Source organism: Ochlerotatus camptorhynchus, unplaced genomic scaffold, assembly GCF_037179485.1.
Source record: "Ochlerotatus camptorhynchus isolate MF236.1 unplaced genomic scaffold, CSIRO-AGI_Acam_v1.1 ptg000314l, whole genome shotgun sequence".
Lineage (NCBI taxonomy): Eukaryota > Metazoa > Arthropoda > Insecta > Diptera > Culicidae > Ochlerotatus > Ochlerotatus camptorhynchus.
In genome coordinates, this window is record NW_027040802.1 from 2,991,204 (window position 1) to 3,008,260 (window position 17,057).

Genomic DNA, 17,057 nt, shown 5'->3' on the forward strand with positions numbered 1-17,057 from the left:
CTCAGATAAAAAAATAACTTTTTTATGTCTTGTTAAATTTGATAAACACCAATGGAAACATTGAAATTGCAGTCTTTTTAAGAAACTTTGTCCAAGATTTAAACTTTCTATCTCTTAAGTGGACGAAGTTGTAGTGTGAAAATGGACTACAAACGTTAGTACCCCCTTAAAAAACGTTTTTTAACCATAACTTTTTTCTTTGAATTTTCTCGTTCTTTAAATATTCTACAAAGTTGTAAGTGCTTAGAAAATCCACATTTTTGCTGAAGACATTAAATCGCTATCTCTTTATTGAAAGGATTTACGCCAGTTTTTATAATTTTTTACACTATCTTTAAGGGGGTGAACCTTGCAAGTTAACAAGTATTAGCAGCTAATGACAACGCCATTGCATTCAACAACTTATACCCTATTGTTTCATATACAATTCATAGGGGGATCCAAGGGGATTCTCAATAAATTTTCAAAAAAATGTACCTCAATATTTTGTTACGTTTTGCTGTTTTCATGAAGATTTTTCCAAGTATGTACATGCATGAAGACAAAAAACGTGTTGCTTACTGTTAATTATGACAAAAGAAATCATTATGGTTAACATTTGCACTAGCTATCAATATTAAATGGCAGTACAGCAGGTGGTAACACACTTATTTGAACTTATTTGCGTTTAATCCCGTAATTGATGTTGACTCTAACGAGTCCTGGAAAAATCATCTATTCAATTTGTGTATTGTTTTATTTTTCCGTGTATGCTGTCATTCAGGCCATTTATCCGGCTGTAGTTTAACAGGTTTTCACAAGTGATTTTTAAGAGTATCGATATGTTGAATTATCTAAGATCAGAGTTGTGTGGTGTTTGGTTTCAATCAGATACAAAAAAGAGATATTGGAGTATGTTAAGAAGAAGACTGGTGGAGAAAAGTTTACTGCAAAACATAAAGAAGTTGTCATCCAGTTCTGCTCAAAACTGCAACAAAAATTGCAAAATTGCAAGCGGAACAGAGCCCATTTTCATATGCGTAATAAAACGTGGCTTTCTGGACAAGTCTGTCCTGAATCACGTTCTACTCGAGATTTTAAGCCGACTGATGGTGTCTTCAGACCCATTGATTTCATCAATGCGAAAGATTCCTAGAAGGAAAAGCATTCCATTCAGAGGAGATGCATTGAAGTTTTTGAAAGAACCGAGTATTTTAAAGAACGAGATGCCATGTTCATCCAGCGATGAAGATTGGGAGGAGAACGATCAGCTGTAATGAAAATTGTAACCAAACAAGTATCAAAAGAGTTTGAATAAATGTTTTATCACCTGCTTGATTGTGAAAATGTTCACCATAATGATTTCTTTTGTCATAATTAACAGTAAGCAATACGTTTTTTGTCTTCATGTATGTACATACTTGGAAAAATCTTCAAGAAAACAGCAAAACGTAACAAAATATTGAGGTACATTTTTTGAAAATTTATTGAGCATCCCCTTGGATCCCCCTATGAATTGTATATGAAACAGTAGGGTATAAGTTGCTGAATACAATGACGTTGTCATTAGCTGCTAATAACTGCTAACCTGCAAGGTACACCCCCTTAAAGATAGTGTAAAAAAAATTGTAAAAACTGGCGTAAATCCTTTCAACAAAGAGATAGAAATTTAATGTCTGCTGCAAAACTGTGGATTTTCTAAGCACTTACAACTTTGTAGAATACTTAAAAAACGATAAAATTCAAAAAAAAAAAGTTATGGTGAAAAAACGTTTTTTAAGGGTGTACTACCGTTTTTAGTCGATTTTCACCCTATAACTTCGTCCACTTGAGAGATAGAAAGTTTAAATCTTGCAAACTGCATTTTCAATGTTTTCATAGGTGTTTATCAAATTTAACAAGACATAAAAAAAGTTATTTTTTTTATCTGAGTGTATACCCTTAACCAAAAACTTTTTCTTTTTAAATAAAGTACTTAAAAAATAAATAAACATTCTAGAGACATCAAAAAGCTACACTCAATAGTTTCATCGCAAATAGCCATGTGCCGCTTTTTTTGATTTCGTCCCACTGTGCGATCGGTTCAGTAGATTCCGAGTCTAAGGCTTATACTCGAAAAAAATGCACTATTTTTATACGTATGTAACTTTTTTATCCGTGGGTAAAAATTGATGAAAATCTGGGTATAACTAGTTTGGAGTGAATTGTTTACATGTGCAAAATTTCATAACAATCGGTTCAGTGGTTATTGAGATGTCATCGAAACAAGAAGAAAATCGCCGGAGAATTTTGCGCGCCGTCATGGAAAATCCGACTGCGACCATGAGATGGATCGGAATACAACTGGGAATCACCCATACAACTGTGTCTCGGATGGTAAAATCATTTAAGGAGTCCCAGACGACCGAGCGGCGGGCTGGAAGGGGAAGAAAATCGAAGACAGCTGACCCTGTGAAAAGCGTAATCCGAACCTTTCGATTCGCGACGCGGCTCTGAAGGCAAAGTGTTCCGCCTGGTTCGTTCAGCAAACCATGAAACGAGCTGGGCTTCATGTATTCAAGGTCCGGAAGGCACCGAACCGGCGTGATCAACAAAACACGGCGGCCAAATCCCGCGCAAGGAAGCTGTATCGAGAGTGGTTAACGAAATCGATGTGTGTGGTTATGGATGACGAAACCTACATCAAGGCAGACGCAAAGCATATACCGGGGCTGGAGTTCTACGTTGCCAAATCACGGTTTGATGTTCCGGAAGACATAAGGAAGAAGAAAGTGGACAAATTCGCCAAAAAATACTTGCTCTGGCAGGCCTTATGCCAATGTGGTAAACTGAGTAAACCGTACATCACAATGGGTACCATCAACAGCGAAATTGACCGCATCGAGTGCCTCCAGAAGCGTCTGTTGCCCTTCCTGCGGTCCCACGGAGGCGAGACATTATTTTGGCCGGACCTGGCATGATGCCATTACGCGCGATCGACGTTTGATTGGTACAGAGACAATAACGTTGTTTTTGTACCAAAAACCGCCAACCCCCAAATTCACCAGAGATTCGTCAGGTGGAAAGATTTTGGGCCATAATGAAGGCCAAAGTTCGAAAATCGTCCTAGGTGTTTAAGAACGAGCTAGAGTTGAAGAAAGAATGGATGAAAGTGACCAAAACTGTCGGCTCCACCATTGCACAAAATGTAATAAGGGGTCTTAAGGGAAAGGTGCGGGCTTTCAGCAATGGAAAGGAAATTGAATAAAGTAATTGTGCCGAAACATAATCCATATGTATTAAATCATTCCCTGAAAGTTTCAAGAAAATCCGACTCAAAATAAATTTTGGTGAACACTTTTGTCTGGTGCATTTTTTCGAGTACAGGCTTTATTATAGACTTATAATAAGGGTCAGGCAGACAGACAGAAATTCATTTTTATATATATATATCGATTGAACAACTCTTGATTGGAATCATTTGTTTAGAACAACAATTTCAAAGCAAAAATGCCATTAAGAAATTAGGAGTAATAAATTAAATCCAATTATGAACTATTACAATGCATCACATTATTCGAACAATTTCAAATGACGTTTCCTACCACTCGAACTTTGCCGTCGAAAAATAATTTGATATTTTTTCATCTACAAAATATGGTCTTACTTACACTAAGCTAAAAACATTTGGATTTTATTTCTCCATTTGCCATATTGCTACTTAAAATCACTGGTAGAAGGTCTACCTAAAACTGCTCGACAATATGATTAATAGAGTGATGCAAAATTTGAAATTTTCGCTCCACAATACTTAAACGATTCCAAATCGGATCCTGACTAACCTCTCAAAATTTGAACCCATTTGGTGAGAAACTGAGATCGCACAAACCATTTGAAATTTGTATGGGAATTACTATGGTAAAAATAAGATTTTTGTTCATGTGTATCTAATAATTCACCATATCGGTCTGCTTCAAAAACTTTCAACTGTACTTGTAGGAAATTTTCCCAGCTACAACTTTGCTTTTTGATTAAATGCAAGAATCGAAAGTTATCAATGGTTCAACGCGCTGATGTCTTATGATCATGCTCAATCAACTGCTCAGCAGGCAACATTGGTGTTTCTGGGGCATTGAATAGGACACAAAAATTATGGCTACTATGTCACACTGCAAAATACAGTGTTGCCTACAGAGCAGCTGCTTGATCATGTCATAAGTTTACCAATCTCTTAAATAATTAATAACTTTTTCCTGTCTCGTTTTACATAGAAACGATCTTGAGCAAAGTTGTAGCTGAGAAAATTTTCTAGAATGGCTATCGAACTGTTTCGCAGCTCAATATGGAAAAAGACTAGAAGGCAATGAACAAAAAGTTGAGATTTCCCATAGTAATTTACATGCAAACTTCTAATGGCTTGTGCGAAGTCTGTTTCTAACCAAATGAGTTGTTACTTTGGGAGGCTAATCAGGATTTTAAACACAAGGCTTGCTTTATGTTTGTAAATATTCCACATGAATATTACTTAAACACATGTATGTTGACGAACAGCAACAATTTCAAATGATACACCCAACAGCGAAATGTAAGTATTTTACAGATTTGCATTAAAATTGAACAGATTTGTGAAATGTTGACAGAAATATTTATGTAATCTTTACGTTGGTTAAATTTTCGAACTAAGTTTGTTACTACTGTGGCTAGAAAATCGTACCGTGAGGGTTTTGGAATTTTAACAACTTTTGAACATTCAGATGCAATGATTCTTGTTAAATTTTGCAGTAATAGTCTAAACAGCCAGGAAGCGCAATTTCATTCGAGACTTAAAATTTTATTAACACTAGCAAAAAAATGCTATGCCACCTCATCCGACAAAATCAACTACAATACCAACTTCTTATATGACCTTGAACTTATTGAGCAAAACTTAGAAGAGCTAGAAGCATCATCAACAACGAACTTCTACTTTGCGACCAGATTAGATCTAAAACAACAACAAATTTGCGCGGTTCAATCAATGCGAAAGATGTGCACCACTCCATGCTGCTGCTGGAAGTGCTGTGTGCTAGCCAATACATGTTGAGAAAAAAAACCCATACCAATCTAAAACTAAAGTGAACGCTTGAACTGACGATTGAATGGTGATGATAAAAAGTAATCGAGTATTAAATGGAAGAGGTACGAATTAGATGCCAACCATCACCACTGTCCTCACCTAACGGCGTCGTGCTGACCGATAGTGCGTCCTGATCTTGTTGCATGAAATCGTACTCTCCGTAGCCTCCATCAGTAGACCCATCGTCATAATCCTCATCTAGCGTTATCTGCTCCGGATCCATACTCTGGTTCCTGCTACCCAAAAAAATACCGATCTTCTTGCTGCCTATCTACAGCTTCTCTCTTTCTCTTTCTCCCAAACACCTTTTGCATAACAGAACATAAAATAAAGGCTTTTCACGATCACGGCAGAATGTAAACAAAATACGATTCAGTTGCACAAAGCTAGTTTTCTCTTTCACTGACACTTTTTTCACGATTTTGTTTTTTAGCTCACCACATTCTTCACGTACGGATACCCAGTTGGTTCAGTCCCACTGGCTTCCGGTACTTACACTGGTAGGTATGCAAAGTCTTCTACTATAGTTAACCCACTCACAATCGATTCTTCCACCAATTTTGTCGATTTTTTTTTTCGACGCGAAAAAAAATCCCATACACATTGGTTGTTTCCGGTTTTCGGGCAGCAGCTATCAACTTCAACCACCGAAATCCAAACTACAGCCGCTGACCATGGCGAGCTCAGCATTTGCTTCGATTTGGACGACGGGAGACCACTGCTGCTGCTGCTGCTGCTGGTGGTGCTGCAACGACAACCACGAAAACGACGACGGCAAGAAGAAGATGGTCGCCGCCATTGTTGATTGGGATTTTTTCACTGGTTTCACTCGAATTTTCAACTGCGATTTTTACCCCGAAACGGTCCGGGCCCGGGCCACAAACATTTCCAAACACGAACGGGGCACCGGTGCTACAAAATACAGGTATTTTGGCTACATATTTCGCACCATTTTATACACTTTTGCCGAACGAAATCGCGGAACCACAGCACAGTCGTTTTCGGGGAAAATAATCACTTTAATGACAACACCGCGATCGCGACTGCGGGCACGGTGCGTGCGGGCGAGGTGGCGTTAGCGTATTTGTGTGGTTTTAGTACAATTGCAAGAAAATTCGCAGCACGATAGATTCGAGCAAGCCAACGGCGACGGTGCGTCCAGGTGGGCAGTTTTTTGAGAATTTAAAATTTGCTTCGAATGAATTTGGTATGCAGCTGAAAAGAAAACGAAAAAGCAATTTTTGAGGATTATTCCCAAAAGAAAATTTGCAGCTGCTGGGGCTCAATGAATGGAGTGTCCTGGATGGAATTTGACATGTGCGCGAGCAAATGGGTATCAAGGTAAATACATACTCGGTATCTGCATTAAAAATGGAACCGAAATCCAAAATTTCATTAATTTTGGTACACTGGAACTATTTTAAATAAGTACGATTACATTAGCAAAAATCCCCATCTTAGCGCCCCTTGGTGGAACTTTGTATGGGAGCGAGCTGTCAACGAATAGATTATGTCAACGATCAATAATTTGAATCCTGATTTAATGATGAAGATGAATGTCTACGGGATCGATAAAAATATCGTTGTGCTCAAAAAAATTAAGCTTTATCAGATGATGTATTAACATCGGTATATTTTTCGAAGTAAAACAACCCAATTGCGTTCCACCTTTTATGAAAGGAGAACTATTTCCCACGCAGAAAAAACATAGTTAATCCAAATAAAGCACGATTCATTTCAAACAAAATTTTGAATAGAATATAGATCAATAAAATCCATAGAGTAATCCAATAAAAATATAAAATTGAAATAATGCAACCAGCTTTATTGAATGAAACATCGATTTTTATTGATTAAAATTTTTTTTTAATTGAATCAACCTGCAGCATGTTTTAAAGCAACGAATAATTTTCATATATATATATATATTTATATTGTATCAAAATAAAATTTATTTAAATATATAAATATTTTTTTCCCTTATTTATTCTATTTAAACTCAGGTTTTTAGAAAATTGCGAACAATACGCTTGCTCGCATAATAAGCATTCTTCGACTTGGAATCAAATTCAATCATATCATTGAAATATGAGAACGTTAATGAACAAAAGTTGTAACAATTTTATGGTATTCGATCCGGTTTACCTTATAATTGCGTGTTTACTGCTATTTTTTTCAAGTCACAGCTGAAAATAATTAGAAAGATTCCGTTTATGAAATCGTTGCTTTCTTTCGAAAACTAGGATTTTGCTTTCAATCGAAGGAATAGACAAACTCAAGCATATTCAAAATCATTGCAAAGTACCTCTGATACTCACAGTTACCATGCGGAATCAAAATCTGTAGATTCACACAAAATAATCGTTAATAGAATTAAAAGTTTTCATTGGTTCTTTTTGATTGAAAGTCCTGAGCTTTCAATATAAAAATGTGTTACCATTCGAATCAAAAGTTTCGCTTCTTGTTAATTTTAAAAGTAGGCAAAATTGAAATTAAATTGTAGAACTGTCAAAATAAAAACCAACGTTTTAAACTGACGTATGAATTGTTGCACACCAAAAGATGCTGGTTTTAAAGCAAGAATATACAATTAATCAAATTGGAATTATTTTCAAACAAATAGTTCTCAAGATTGAAGAGAAAGTGTCCAAACTCATATTTTTTTTATCATTTTCAATAATTATGTATATTCACCATTTCAATTAACAATCAAAAACAAACATTTTATGCAATCACCATAGATTGTTGCCGAGTTTTAGGATGACGACGATCGACATGAAGGTGGTGATTAGGGAAACGAGCCTTCATGATGCGTTCCCAAAACCTTTCCAAGGATGGAGGTTCTTGTAAACTTGCTCATTTTCCCAGCGGAACAGCCACATTAGATCCAGAGCTCGGTTCACAATTACGTCCAGCGGCAGATTTTCAAGCGATAGGAACGGGATCATTTCGACTAGTATCGGAGGACGTGTGGGGTACATAAATTTTGCCGGAGCTGAAGTATTTGGTCAGGTGGATCGAGTTTTTCTACCACATCAAGCCGGGTTGTTTGTTGGTTTGTTTGACAGCTGCTTTTCGGCTTCGCATATCCAATTGTTGCTGGGATGCAAAAATTGTGAAAGCAAATGACAGTGATCTTGCTCACTGAGTAATGTGAGTTACTCGAGATGCCTCAAAAGCAACTCTAAAAAATGCTCATGATTAGGAGCTGTCTTGCTCCTTGGCTCAGTGCTGCCAGTGAAAACGTGCTGTGAAGACATATTTTTGAAAGTTGAAAAACTTTACTTTACGAATTACAAGTCGAAAGTGAAAGAAACACTTTCAATCCAAAAGGATTCATTTAGTGTTAAATGTTTTCGTAGTTGATACTACCATAGAGGTAACTCTAAGACCACTGGGTCCCGAAGAAAATCATTATTATTTTTGGCTCACTCAGTACCAGAACAACGGTCCCAAGCAGTCCCAAGCTATTTCACTCACCCCTGCATGTTCTGCATGAATCCACACACCCCTGATGTTATCTGTCAAACTTTCATAGCGAATCAAAACAAACATAGTGTAGTAATAGAATTTCAACTAGAATAGGGTACGTTAATCGTTTGCTTGGGACCAATAGGCTACTAAAGTGGTGACCCAATTTAAAATCGTTAGTTTCGTATTGATTGTTGATACTACGGATTTTTGGAAACTTTCAATTTAAAAATGCATTATATTTATTGATACAATTTTTGTTTTTTTTTTGTGTGTAGCAATCTGCGATGGATTGTCATTCTAAGGTTCAGCTTGGTACTACGAAAACAATATCTGCAATGGGCTTAAAACAATTTATCCCTGATTATGCTCAGGTATTTTATTTTCAAAACAACAAATTAAAAGCGAAATAAAGCTTCCGGAATGACTGGACGTGACAAGCTTCTTGGATAGACTTGCCTGACTCTGGGTGGAATAACCCACTGAACCGTTTCTAACTTAGCAGACTTACCTTGGGGAGGAAAGATGCGATCCTCGATGCGAACCGTACACCACCTTCGCTTGTAGGCAGCCGGTCACCGGAACGCCCGATTGACCGATCATCAAGTGGTCTAGCTGTCAGGCTTATCGGCCACCTATTAATATCAGAATGTGTAAACGTATTTCCAACTGGTAGCTAGATAGTAGACAGATGATCGATTGAATGCACTTCGATTCGCGTATTTTATTAATAAGTTTACTGACCTCCCTAATAAAAACTTTATGGTTATTTTGCTTAACGACGTGTTCGGGGTATCATCCAAACCACTTGTGGAATAGTCAAAGGGTGGTCACTCTACACACTTGTTTTGCGCCAACTTTTTTCTCAGTGTACCTCAGTGTGCCACAGCTGTATCGGCAGTGTCAAGAAGTCATTGAACTGACTTTTGATTGCTTGTGAATAATGCCTTGTTTGGCAACCCGGTATTTTAACAGCTCTTATTTTTGTTTTTTTTTTCAATGTTTTCAAAAACGACACGGACTCCAGTTGGGACTACACACTGGATGCATCCGTCTCCAAGGATGCCTGTTTCGGACGACGGACGAGCACCGTTGCTATACGATCTTTTCATCTTCGGCGGAAGGCCGACCCCGCACAACGAACGTCAATCATTAGTCAACCAACCGTTCTAGGAGCGGGCGGAGGAAATGGATTTGCATCGAATTTTTCACCGCCCGAGTATCATCCGTCGGAAAACTGGAAATCAACACCGGCCGGAACACACGTCGGACTGATGAAGGACGCACCGGTAACCCGAAACGAACCAGCCAATTTTCCAAGCTAAACTACTTGTCAGAGTCCACCAACCCGTACACCCTACAGGACAATTCGATCAGCTTCAAGGTCTACAGCGCCTCCAAGAACAATCGCTTTCCAGGCCAGCAAAAATCGCATTCTCCACTTCTTCAATAACCCACCCGTATGCCGTCCGAGGATCTGCTGCTGACTGCATTCACCACCAAGAACTGCCACCCGTCGCAAGCGCGAATGTTCCCGCTGAAATCGGGAAGTTCCTCCTCCGGATTGGTTGAGTTCCCGAGCGTAGCCCTGGCGGTGAACGTCATCATGAAGTTCCCTACCAGAAACCAGAAACTTAGCCAGATTGTGGCGGCCATAAGTGATCGTAAAATGCTGGATACCTTAATTATGGTTTTTATGGTACACTGATAAAATTCAAAGATTGTTTTTATGTGACCACATGAATTTTTGCAATGTGATCATGTAGGGTTTTTGATCTAAATTCCGTCCTACTAAACACAACCCGCGCTTTACCTCTCTTTTCTGAACGAGTTTGAACGAAAAATGGAATATTTTTGTCAAAGACGATTTCTAAATTTATTCACCTTTCTATACGTACCGTTGGATTTGATAAAGAGTCACAAATTGTTGAGATATTGTTTAAAAATGACAGCGAAAGCGGAACGGCAGCGGCAGCGGAAAAGCCCGATCTGAGTAAGCCTACTTGTCGGATTGAAAACTAGTTAGAATCAAATCAACTTTGGTTAGGCATCTTGATGGCATTTGTGACAACTGTCAAACTTTCCGTTTCCGTTCCGCTTCCGCCCACATTGCGTTTGGGCCTTAATACTGCTTCTTGATTCTGAATTCGTTCCACAAGTTTCAATTCCGTCCTAACGCATTGAAACGCCATTAGATTTCCTTCGCCCGTAGAAAAGGGGGATTTGCTAGGAGCGCTTTTTTTGTTTCGAGAACAATGAGCGTAAACATTCATATAATGTGCTCTAACAGGGTTTACGTTGTAGCTAATGAACTAACGCATCGGAACAAACCTATTATTGGTTTGCGCATGGTAAAATCATTGATATTATTGATATTTTCTGATCGATAGAACCGAAATGGGCGGTTACGACGAAGTAGAGCTCTACACCCTATGTATACAAAAGACAAAATTGTTAAAATAGCACTTAAGACAACAATTGTAAAACGGTCTGCACTGATTGACGACAAATAAATAAACATACCTACGTATTTTTCGGTAAAAACAAAACCAAATTTTAGAAATCTGATCTTAACGTGCAGCAGAGTACAACCCTGCATTTTTAGAACTTAATCGTATTTTGACAGTCCGTTTTAGTACAATCCAGTCCCGCGCGCCTCCCCCTCCGTGAACAGAATTTCAACGCTCCCATCATAAGCGTCGTCGGTGTTTTCCATCGAGGTCTTTCTGTCATTGTCAGTACGGCATTCTGCCACATGTATATTACATCAGATTGATAAAATTCACATTTTCGTGCTAAAATCTTCCTAAAAACGGGTAAATCTAGTGAATAGTGATAGTTTTCACCGTGTGCTATCCAGTGCAACAGGTTTTCAGCTGAAAAAAGTGTTATTTCATTGGGAAAAATGCTTCCGAAATGTGGCTATTTTCCAACCCCAGTTTTGACATCTGTACGGGGGAGAAAGTTCATAGAACCGCTAGTGGAGAGTGGGGTAAAATGGTGCTATATTCGGTCTGCGTTGCACTCGATGGCTGCGAATGATGTTTATAATGATCGTTTTCGTGTTTAAGGTTGGATTATAATCTTGTTTGTCGATTTCAGCGAAATTTAATAGATCAAGATGGTGTTATCGTGTAGATTCTACAAGCAAAAGTACCCGGGGGTGGAGGACGTCGTTATGGTGAATGTTCGTTCCATCGCCGAAATGGGTGCCTACGTCTATCTGTTGGAGTATAACAACATAGAAGGTATGATCCTGTTGTCAGAATTGTCCCGCAGACGTATCCGTTCGATCAACAAGCTCATCCGCGTTGGTAAAACCGAACCAGTGGTCGTAATCCGTGTGGACCAATTCAAGGGATATATCGATCTGTCCAAGCGACGAGTCTCGCCGGAAGATGTGGAAAAATGTACGGAGCGATTTGCCAAGGCTAAGGCAGTGAATTCGATTCTCCGGCATGTGGCTGACATGATGAAGTTCACTAACGAACAGTTGGAGGAACTGTATGAAAAAACCGCCTGGCACTTTGAGGAGAAGCTCAAGAGTAAGGCCGCTGCATATGATGTGTTCAAACAGTGTGTCATGTAAGTAGGTTTCGGCTTTGGGGTTGAGGAAGTAGATTTTGACTATCGAATGCATATTGTAGTGAGCCATCTATGCTGGACGAATGCGGCCTTGAACCGGAGGTGAAAGAACTGCTGTTGAGCAACATCAAGCGCAAGCTTACCTCGCAGGCGGTTAAAATCCGAGCAGACATTGAATGTGCTTGCTATGGTTACGAGGGTATCGATGCAGTCAAGACTGCACTCCGGGCTGGCCTGGAACTCTCGACTGAGGAACTTCCGATCAAGATTAATTTGATTGCTCCTCCTTTATATGGTAAGTTTACTACTCAACAAAATTAAACAACACAGTATTTATTTTCCGTATGTCATTTCAGTCATGACAACCTCAACACCGGAGAAAGCCGACGGACTGAAAGCCCTGGAGGTGGCCATTGAAAAGGTCAAGGAAACGATCGAGAATCTCGGCGGTGTATTCAAGGTACAGATGGCACCGAAGGTGGTCACCGCTACGGACGAGGCGGATCTGGCGCGAAAGATGGAACGGGCCGAAGCCGAAAATGCCGAAGTGGCTGGAGACTCGGATGAAGATGAAGACGAGGAGGGAATTACATACAATCCGGAGGGTGAGGAAGGCGAAGACGGAGATGATAAGGAAGTTGAAAGCGCTGATGAGGTGGAAGAGAAGAAGGCAGATTGAGCAAAGGGGAAAAAATCATCCAGAACGACTACCAGACAACAGTTGCAAAAGGGAGTATTACATTCGCGCGGGAGATAGGAAGTGTGTTCACACTATTCAGTCGTTTAAATTATCGGAACATCCTATTATACACATACACAATCCAATAATTTTCGTTCTTTCCAAGATTTGTCGTTTTGTATTTCCTTTAAAGGGAAAACATTGTGTAATTTTTGTTTTATCCAAGCCTCTAAATAATAATTGCAAATAGACTAGGCGGAATATGATAAAAGTATACATAACACTCATAACAGTAGATTTACTGGAAATTTTAAGAGAAAATCCTGTTAGGAGATGGGTTGGATGCATTAGTTTCCTCATAATTTTCTAAAAAAATAGGTTACTTGTTCGTACAGTTTCCGGTAAGTTTACACCTAATCAAAACTCACTCGACCGATGAACCTATGAAGAAAGCGGTTGCTACCGTGATAACTCATTGAACTTCCCGTGTGAATTTTGAATTAACCATCGAATAAAAAATCTTTTGCAAATTGACCCCGACGTGATTTGAACACGCAACCTTCTGATCTGGAGTCAGACGCGCTACCGTTGCGCCACGGAGTCTCCTTCATACTGTGCTTAGTATTTTGCATTGAAATATGACTACTTGTGAGTCGCATGTTCAGTAGCAGCCTCCTAGTGCACAAATTAACATCCAATTACACTTAGACTAACTGAATGAACGCCTATACTGCCGCTATTCGCATAACAGTCCCATGTCCTATGGATTTCCTATCTATATAGGTCTGTTATGCGAATAGCGGCAGTATAGGTAAATGCTACTAGTTCTTAGACGAGCGATAAATGGAATGCAATTCTTGACGAAGATTGCAAACGGTCCAATGTCCGTGATGATCGGCTCTCTTCATTGACTTTATTTTTTGGATAGCCGCGGCATTGTAAACACATTTTCAGCTATGTCGCCAATACCATTTGGTAAAAGAAGGTGTTATCCAGTACATAAAACAACAAACAACTGCAGAAAACACTATTGTAGCCGTGTTCTTAGCGAAAGCAAAAGTAATCGATCAGTTAACTTTGGGCCTTCTACATTGTTCGGCTTGAATTGACTTCATAGTAGATCAGCAATCATTCGCCTGCAAAAGCGAGCAACGGTAGGCATATGGTGTTGCATAAATGAAGGCGCTGCGGACACCCATAGACTTTTTTTTCGAGACCAAGATTACCCATTTTCTCGTTTTCGTTCGATGGTGCGAGTGGACGTGACAATGCCACCGCGACGAACGTAAGTGACATCGGTGATTTCGGCGACGCCATCAACAACGAGAATGAAGCTTCCCCCACTACTGGTGGTGAATAAGGCCACTCAACATGCTTGTTGGCGATTTCACATCGCTGGACGTTGGAGCTGAGTACAAGCTCAGCAGAATCGGCACCAAGGTTCCGTACAAAAGCGGAGTATAAAGTGGCCGTGAAATACTTGAAGGATTCCAAGGCAGAATTCTTCACGCATGACATCCCCGGTGAGAATCCCTTCAAGGTAGTAATCAGGGGCCTGCCGAATTTCGACCCCAAGATGGTCCAAGCTGAATTCAATGACCGGTACAAGCTGGCCCCAATCGCTGTCTTCCGGATGACTAGGAGAGACGAAAACGTGAAGACATGCCCTGATTGCCTTTTCCTGGTGCATTTCCAGAAAGGTACGGTGACGCTCAACCCGTTGCAAGCCATCCGCTCGATCTACTCCATCATCATACGGTGGAGAGTCATACCGTGGCGGCCATCGTGACGTAATGCAGTGCCAACGGTGCCTCAATTTTGGACACGGTACCCGCAACTGTAACATTAAGCCACGCTATAGCAACTGCGCTCAAGAACACGCCACTTATAACTATCCTGCGGCAAATGCTCATTACAGCTAAAATGCTATTTTTCGGATTTATGAAGCTATGAGATATGATAATTCTTATTTACAAGATGCAAGAAAAGAAGGTAAAGTGTGTGTATGACACACAAAACCTGTCAATTTAGCTTTCAGAGGGTCACAATAGCGATTAGCTGTAACTATGAGCAACGCGATGAGTGAGCAATCAGCGATCATAAAATCGCTAGTTGTGACCTTCTGAAAGCAAAATTGACAAAATTTATATGTCATACACAAACTTTACCACCTCTTCTTGCTTCTTACAAATAAAAATTATCATTATTGTATCCCATAGTTTCGTAATTACGAAAACTAGCATTTTAGCTGTAATGAGCAATTGCAAGCCTGCCCTGCGGATGGAGCCGTGGCGTTGAAATGCGCCAACTGTGGTGGTGCTCATCAAGGTTCGGACCGACAGTGCTCCAAACGCGAGAACTCAAAACGCATCCGAAAGCAGGTGGCAAACAACAATCAACCAGGAAGCAAGAAGGACAAAACCCCGGTATTCAAGACGGAGGATTTCCCGCCTATTCGTGCTCCTCAGCAAACGCAAGCAAATTTCCCCCTCAAGAAGCTTCCGGTAATTTTGCTGGACAAACATCTCAACCCCCCCCCCCCCCTGGATTCTGGAGACAACCAAGGGGCTGTTCATAAATTACGTAGACATTTTTTTGGGATTCTTGACCCCCCACCTGCGTAGACAATTGTCCATACAAATTTTTTTAAATTTGTATGGGCCTTGGATAATTGTTAAACCCCCCCTAAACTGTCTACGTAGTTTATGAACAGCCTCCAACAGCGCAAAACAACAACCCTGATCTGTTATCAGCGTATGAACTGATGGAAATTTTCGTCAACATGACCGGTGCTCTACGTAAGTGCTGGCGCCGGTGGGATAGTGGTAAGCGTGACTGCTTTCTAACACCCCAATGGGTCTGGGTCCAATCCGGCATAAAAATCTCTGGTCACGTCTTCCTTCGGAAGGGAAGTAAAGCCGTTGGTCCCGGCCCATGTGTGTTGAATGGGTGCGATATCCTACACAGGTGTGGAAGCTGCCTTCCTGCACATTCGATTGCCGTCAATGGATGGCAATCGATGTCCGTTGGCACTAGATTGCGGAACAGAGACCGATTTTAAATAAAGGAAAGAAGAAGAAGAAGAAGCTCTACGTAAGTGCTGAAATAAGCACGAGCGCATCCAAGTCCTCGGTAAGTTCATCATCCAGTATGGCGTCTAAACCGCTAACTATCGCCACCTGGAATGCTTGCTCTGTAAGAGCAAAAAAGATTGAGCTTGCCGACTTCCTCCGCAAGCACAGCATCGACGAGGGCCTTGTAACTGAGACCCACCTAAAGTACGGCGACAGCTTCTGGTTGCCTGACCACAACATTATCCGGCTCCAGGGGGTTGGTGTTGTGGTCGACATCAAGAAAGGAATCACTTCACTTGGTGTGGAGGTGGAGTCATCAACTGGATACGTTCAGTTCATCGCCGTCTACTGCCCTCGACAGTGTGCCGCCAACAGTGGACTAGCGGCTAAATTCAAGAAGAATCTGTCCACCAAAACACGTACCGGCTTTGTTGTTGGAGGAGATCTCAATGTGCGCCATGAGGCCTGGCGGAACTACCCAGCAGAATCAGAACGGTCGTCTGCTGTTCGACCACTCGTGGCATGGGCTGTACTCCATTTGGATCTCGGGCGAGCCAACATTCGTCTCACCGGCGGGCAACCCATCGACACTAGACCTGTTCCTGACAAATACCGGCTTGTCCAAGCCGGTAGCCTTGAACGAACTCAGCTCCGACCACCAACCGGTGGTGGCTGAACTGGACTGCAACGTGGCCCCTGCTCCAAGCCTGTGCAAGAGCAACACCGCGTAAACGGGGCCTAGTTTGGACGCGTGGTAGACAGGCCGCCGCTTGACACCGTGGAGGACATCGTCAGAGCGTTGGAGGGATTCCACCAAGCCATAACCGTGGCTGACGAGGCGTGCGTCCGACGAGTTCCTGTGAGGGGTAAGATTATTGCCATTGATTCCCACACCCAACTCTTGATTCGCCTGAGAAATATTCGTAGACGCTAGTTTAAAAAAAAACCGGCGATCTAGCGAGGAAACGGAAACAAGGAGATTGCTTCCAGAATTGTCTTACTCCGGGACGAAAGTTTCGGCTACTCGTCCAGAATCTGGACGAACCCTTAAGACTACTACCCATTACTCAAAGATGAATATGATGACGATCGGCTCACTATCACCCCTCAGGAGAAAGCAAATGCGATTGATGCAAAATTTGACTTTTTCGCTCCACAGTGCTTAAATGTTTTC

General features: G+C 40.8%; 3 protein-coding genes and 1 non-coding gene across 8 annotated transcripts in view; 1 reads left to right on the forward strand and 3 right to left on the reverse strand.

The window, feature by feature from the left end:
- LOC135707558 (histone-lysine N-methyltransferase 2C-like) overlaps positions 1 to 6,083 on the reverse strand; it is a 73,728-nt gene extending 67,645 nt beyond the window's left edge. For all 5 annotated transcript variants that reach the window (XM_065229402.1, XM_065229401.1, XM_065229404.1 and 2 more), the window contains exon 1: positions 5,174 to 6,083. In XM_065229402.1, coding sequence (XP_065085474.1) covers positions 5,174 to 5,297 — 124 coding nt within the window. In that variant the 5' untranslated portion in view covers positions 5,298 to 6,083. The remainder of the gene's footprint in view (positions 1 to 5,173) is intronic.
- Positions 6,084 to 11,260: 5,177 nt separating this feature from the next.
- On the forward strand, positions 11,261 to 13,099 carry eIF2alpha (eukaryotic translation initiation factor 2 subunit alpha). Its single transcript, XM_065229490.1, has 4 exons — positions 11,261 to 11,361; positions 11,648 to 12,130; positions 12,193 to 12,425; positions 12,487 to 13,099. Exons 2-4 carry the CDS (start codon positions 11,667 to 11,669, stop codon positions 12,807 to 12,809), a joined length of 1,020 nt encoding a protein of 339 aa, XP_065085562.1. The 5' UTR covers positions 11,261 to 11,361; positions 11,648 to 11,666; the 3' UTR covers positions 12,810 to 13,099.
- Positions 13,100 to 13,340: 241 nt separating this feature from the next.
- TRNAW-CCA (transfer RNA tryptophan (anticodon CCA)) lies at positions 13,341 to 13,412 on the reverse strand. Its single transcript has one exon. It is a non-coding gene; the product is annotated as a tRNA-Trp (tRNA).
- A 3,517-nt stretch (positions 13,413 to 16,929) lies between these two features.
- Positions 16,930 to 17,057, reverse strand: part of LOC135707576 (uncharacterized) — a 335,607-nt gene continuing 335,479 nt past the window's right edge. Inside the window, exon 4 of the mRNA XM_065229450.1 lies at positions 16,930 to 16,939. The gene's annotated coding sequence lies outside the window, so the exon portion shown is untranslated. The remainder of the gene's footprint in view (positions 16,940 to 17,057) is intronic.

Excerpts from the sequence above, each read along its gene's own strand:
- eIF2alpha (XM_065229490.1), top strand. The coding sequence starts at position 11,667 with ATGGTGTTATCGTGTAGATTCTACAAGCAAAAGTACCCGGGGGTGGAG. Across the intron at positions 12,131-12,192 it reads GTGTTCAAACAGTGTGTCAT|TGAGCCATCTATGCTGGACG; the intron begins GTAAGTAGGTTT and ends TGCATATTGTAG. Across the intron at positions 12,426-12,486 it reads GATTGCTCCTCCTTTATATG|TCATGACAACCTCAACACCG; the intron begins GTAAGTTTACTA and ends ATGTCATTTCAG.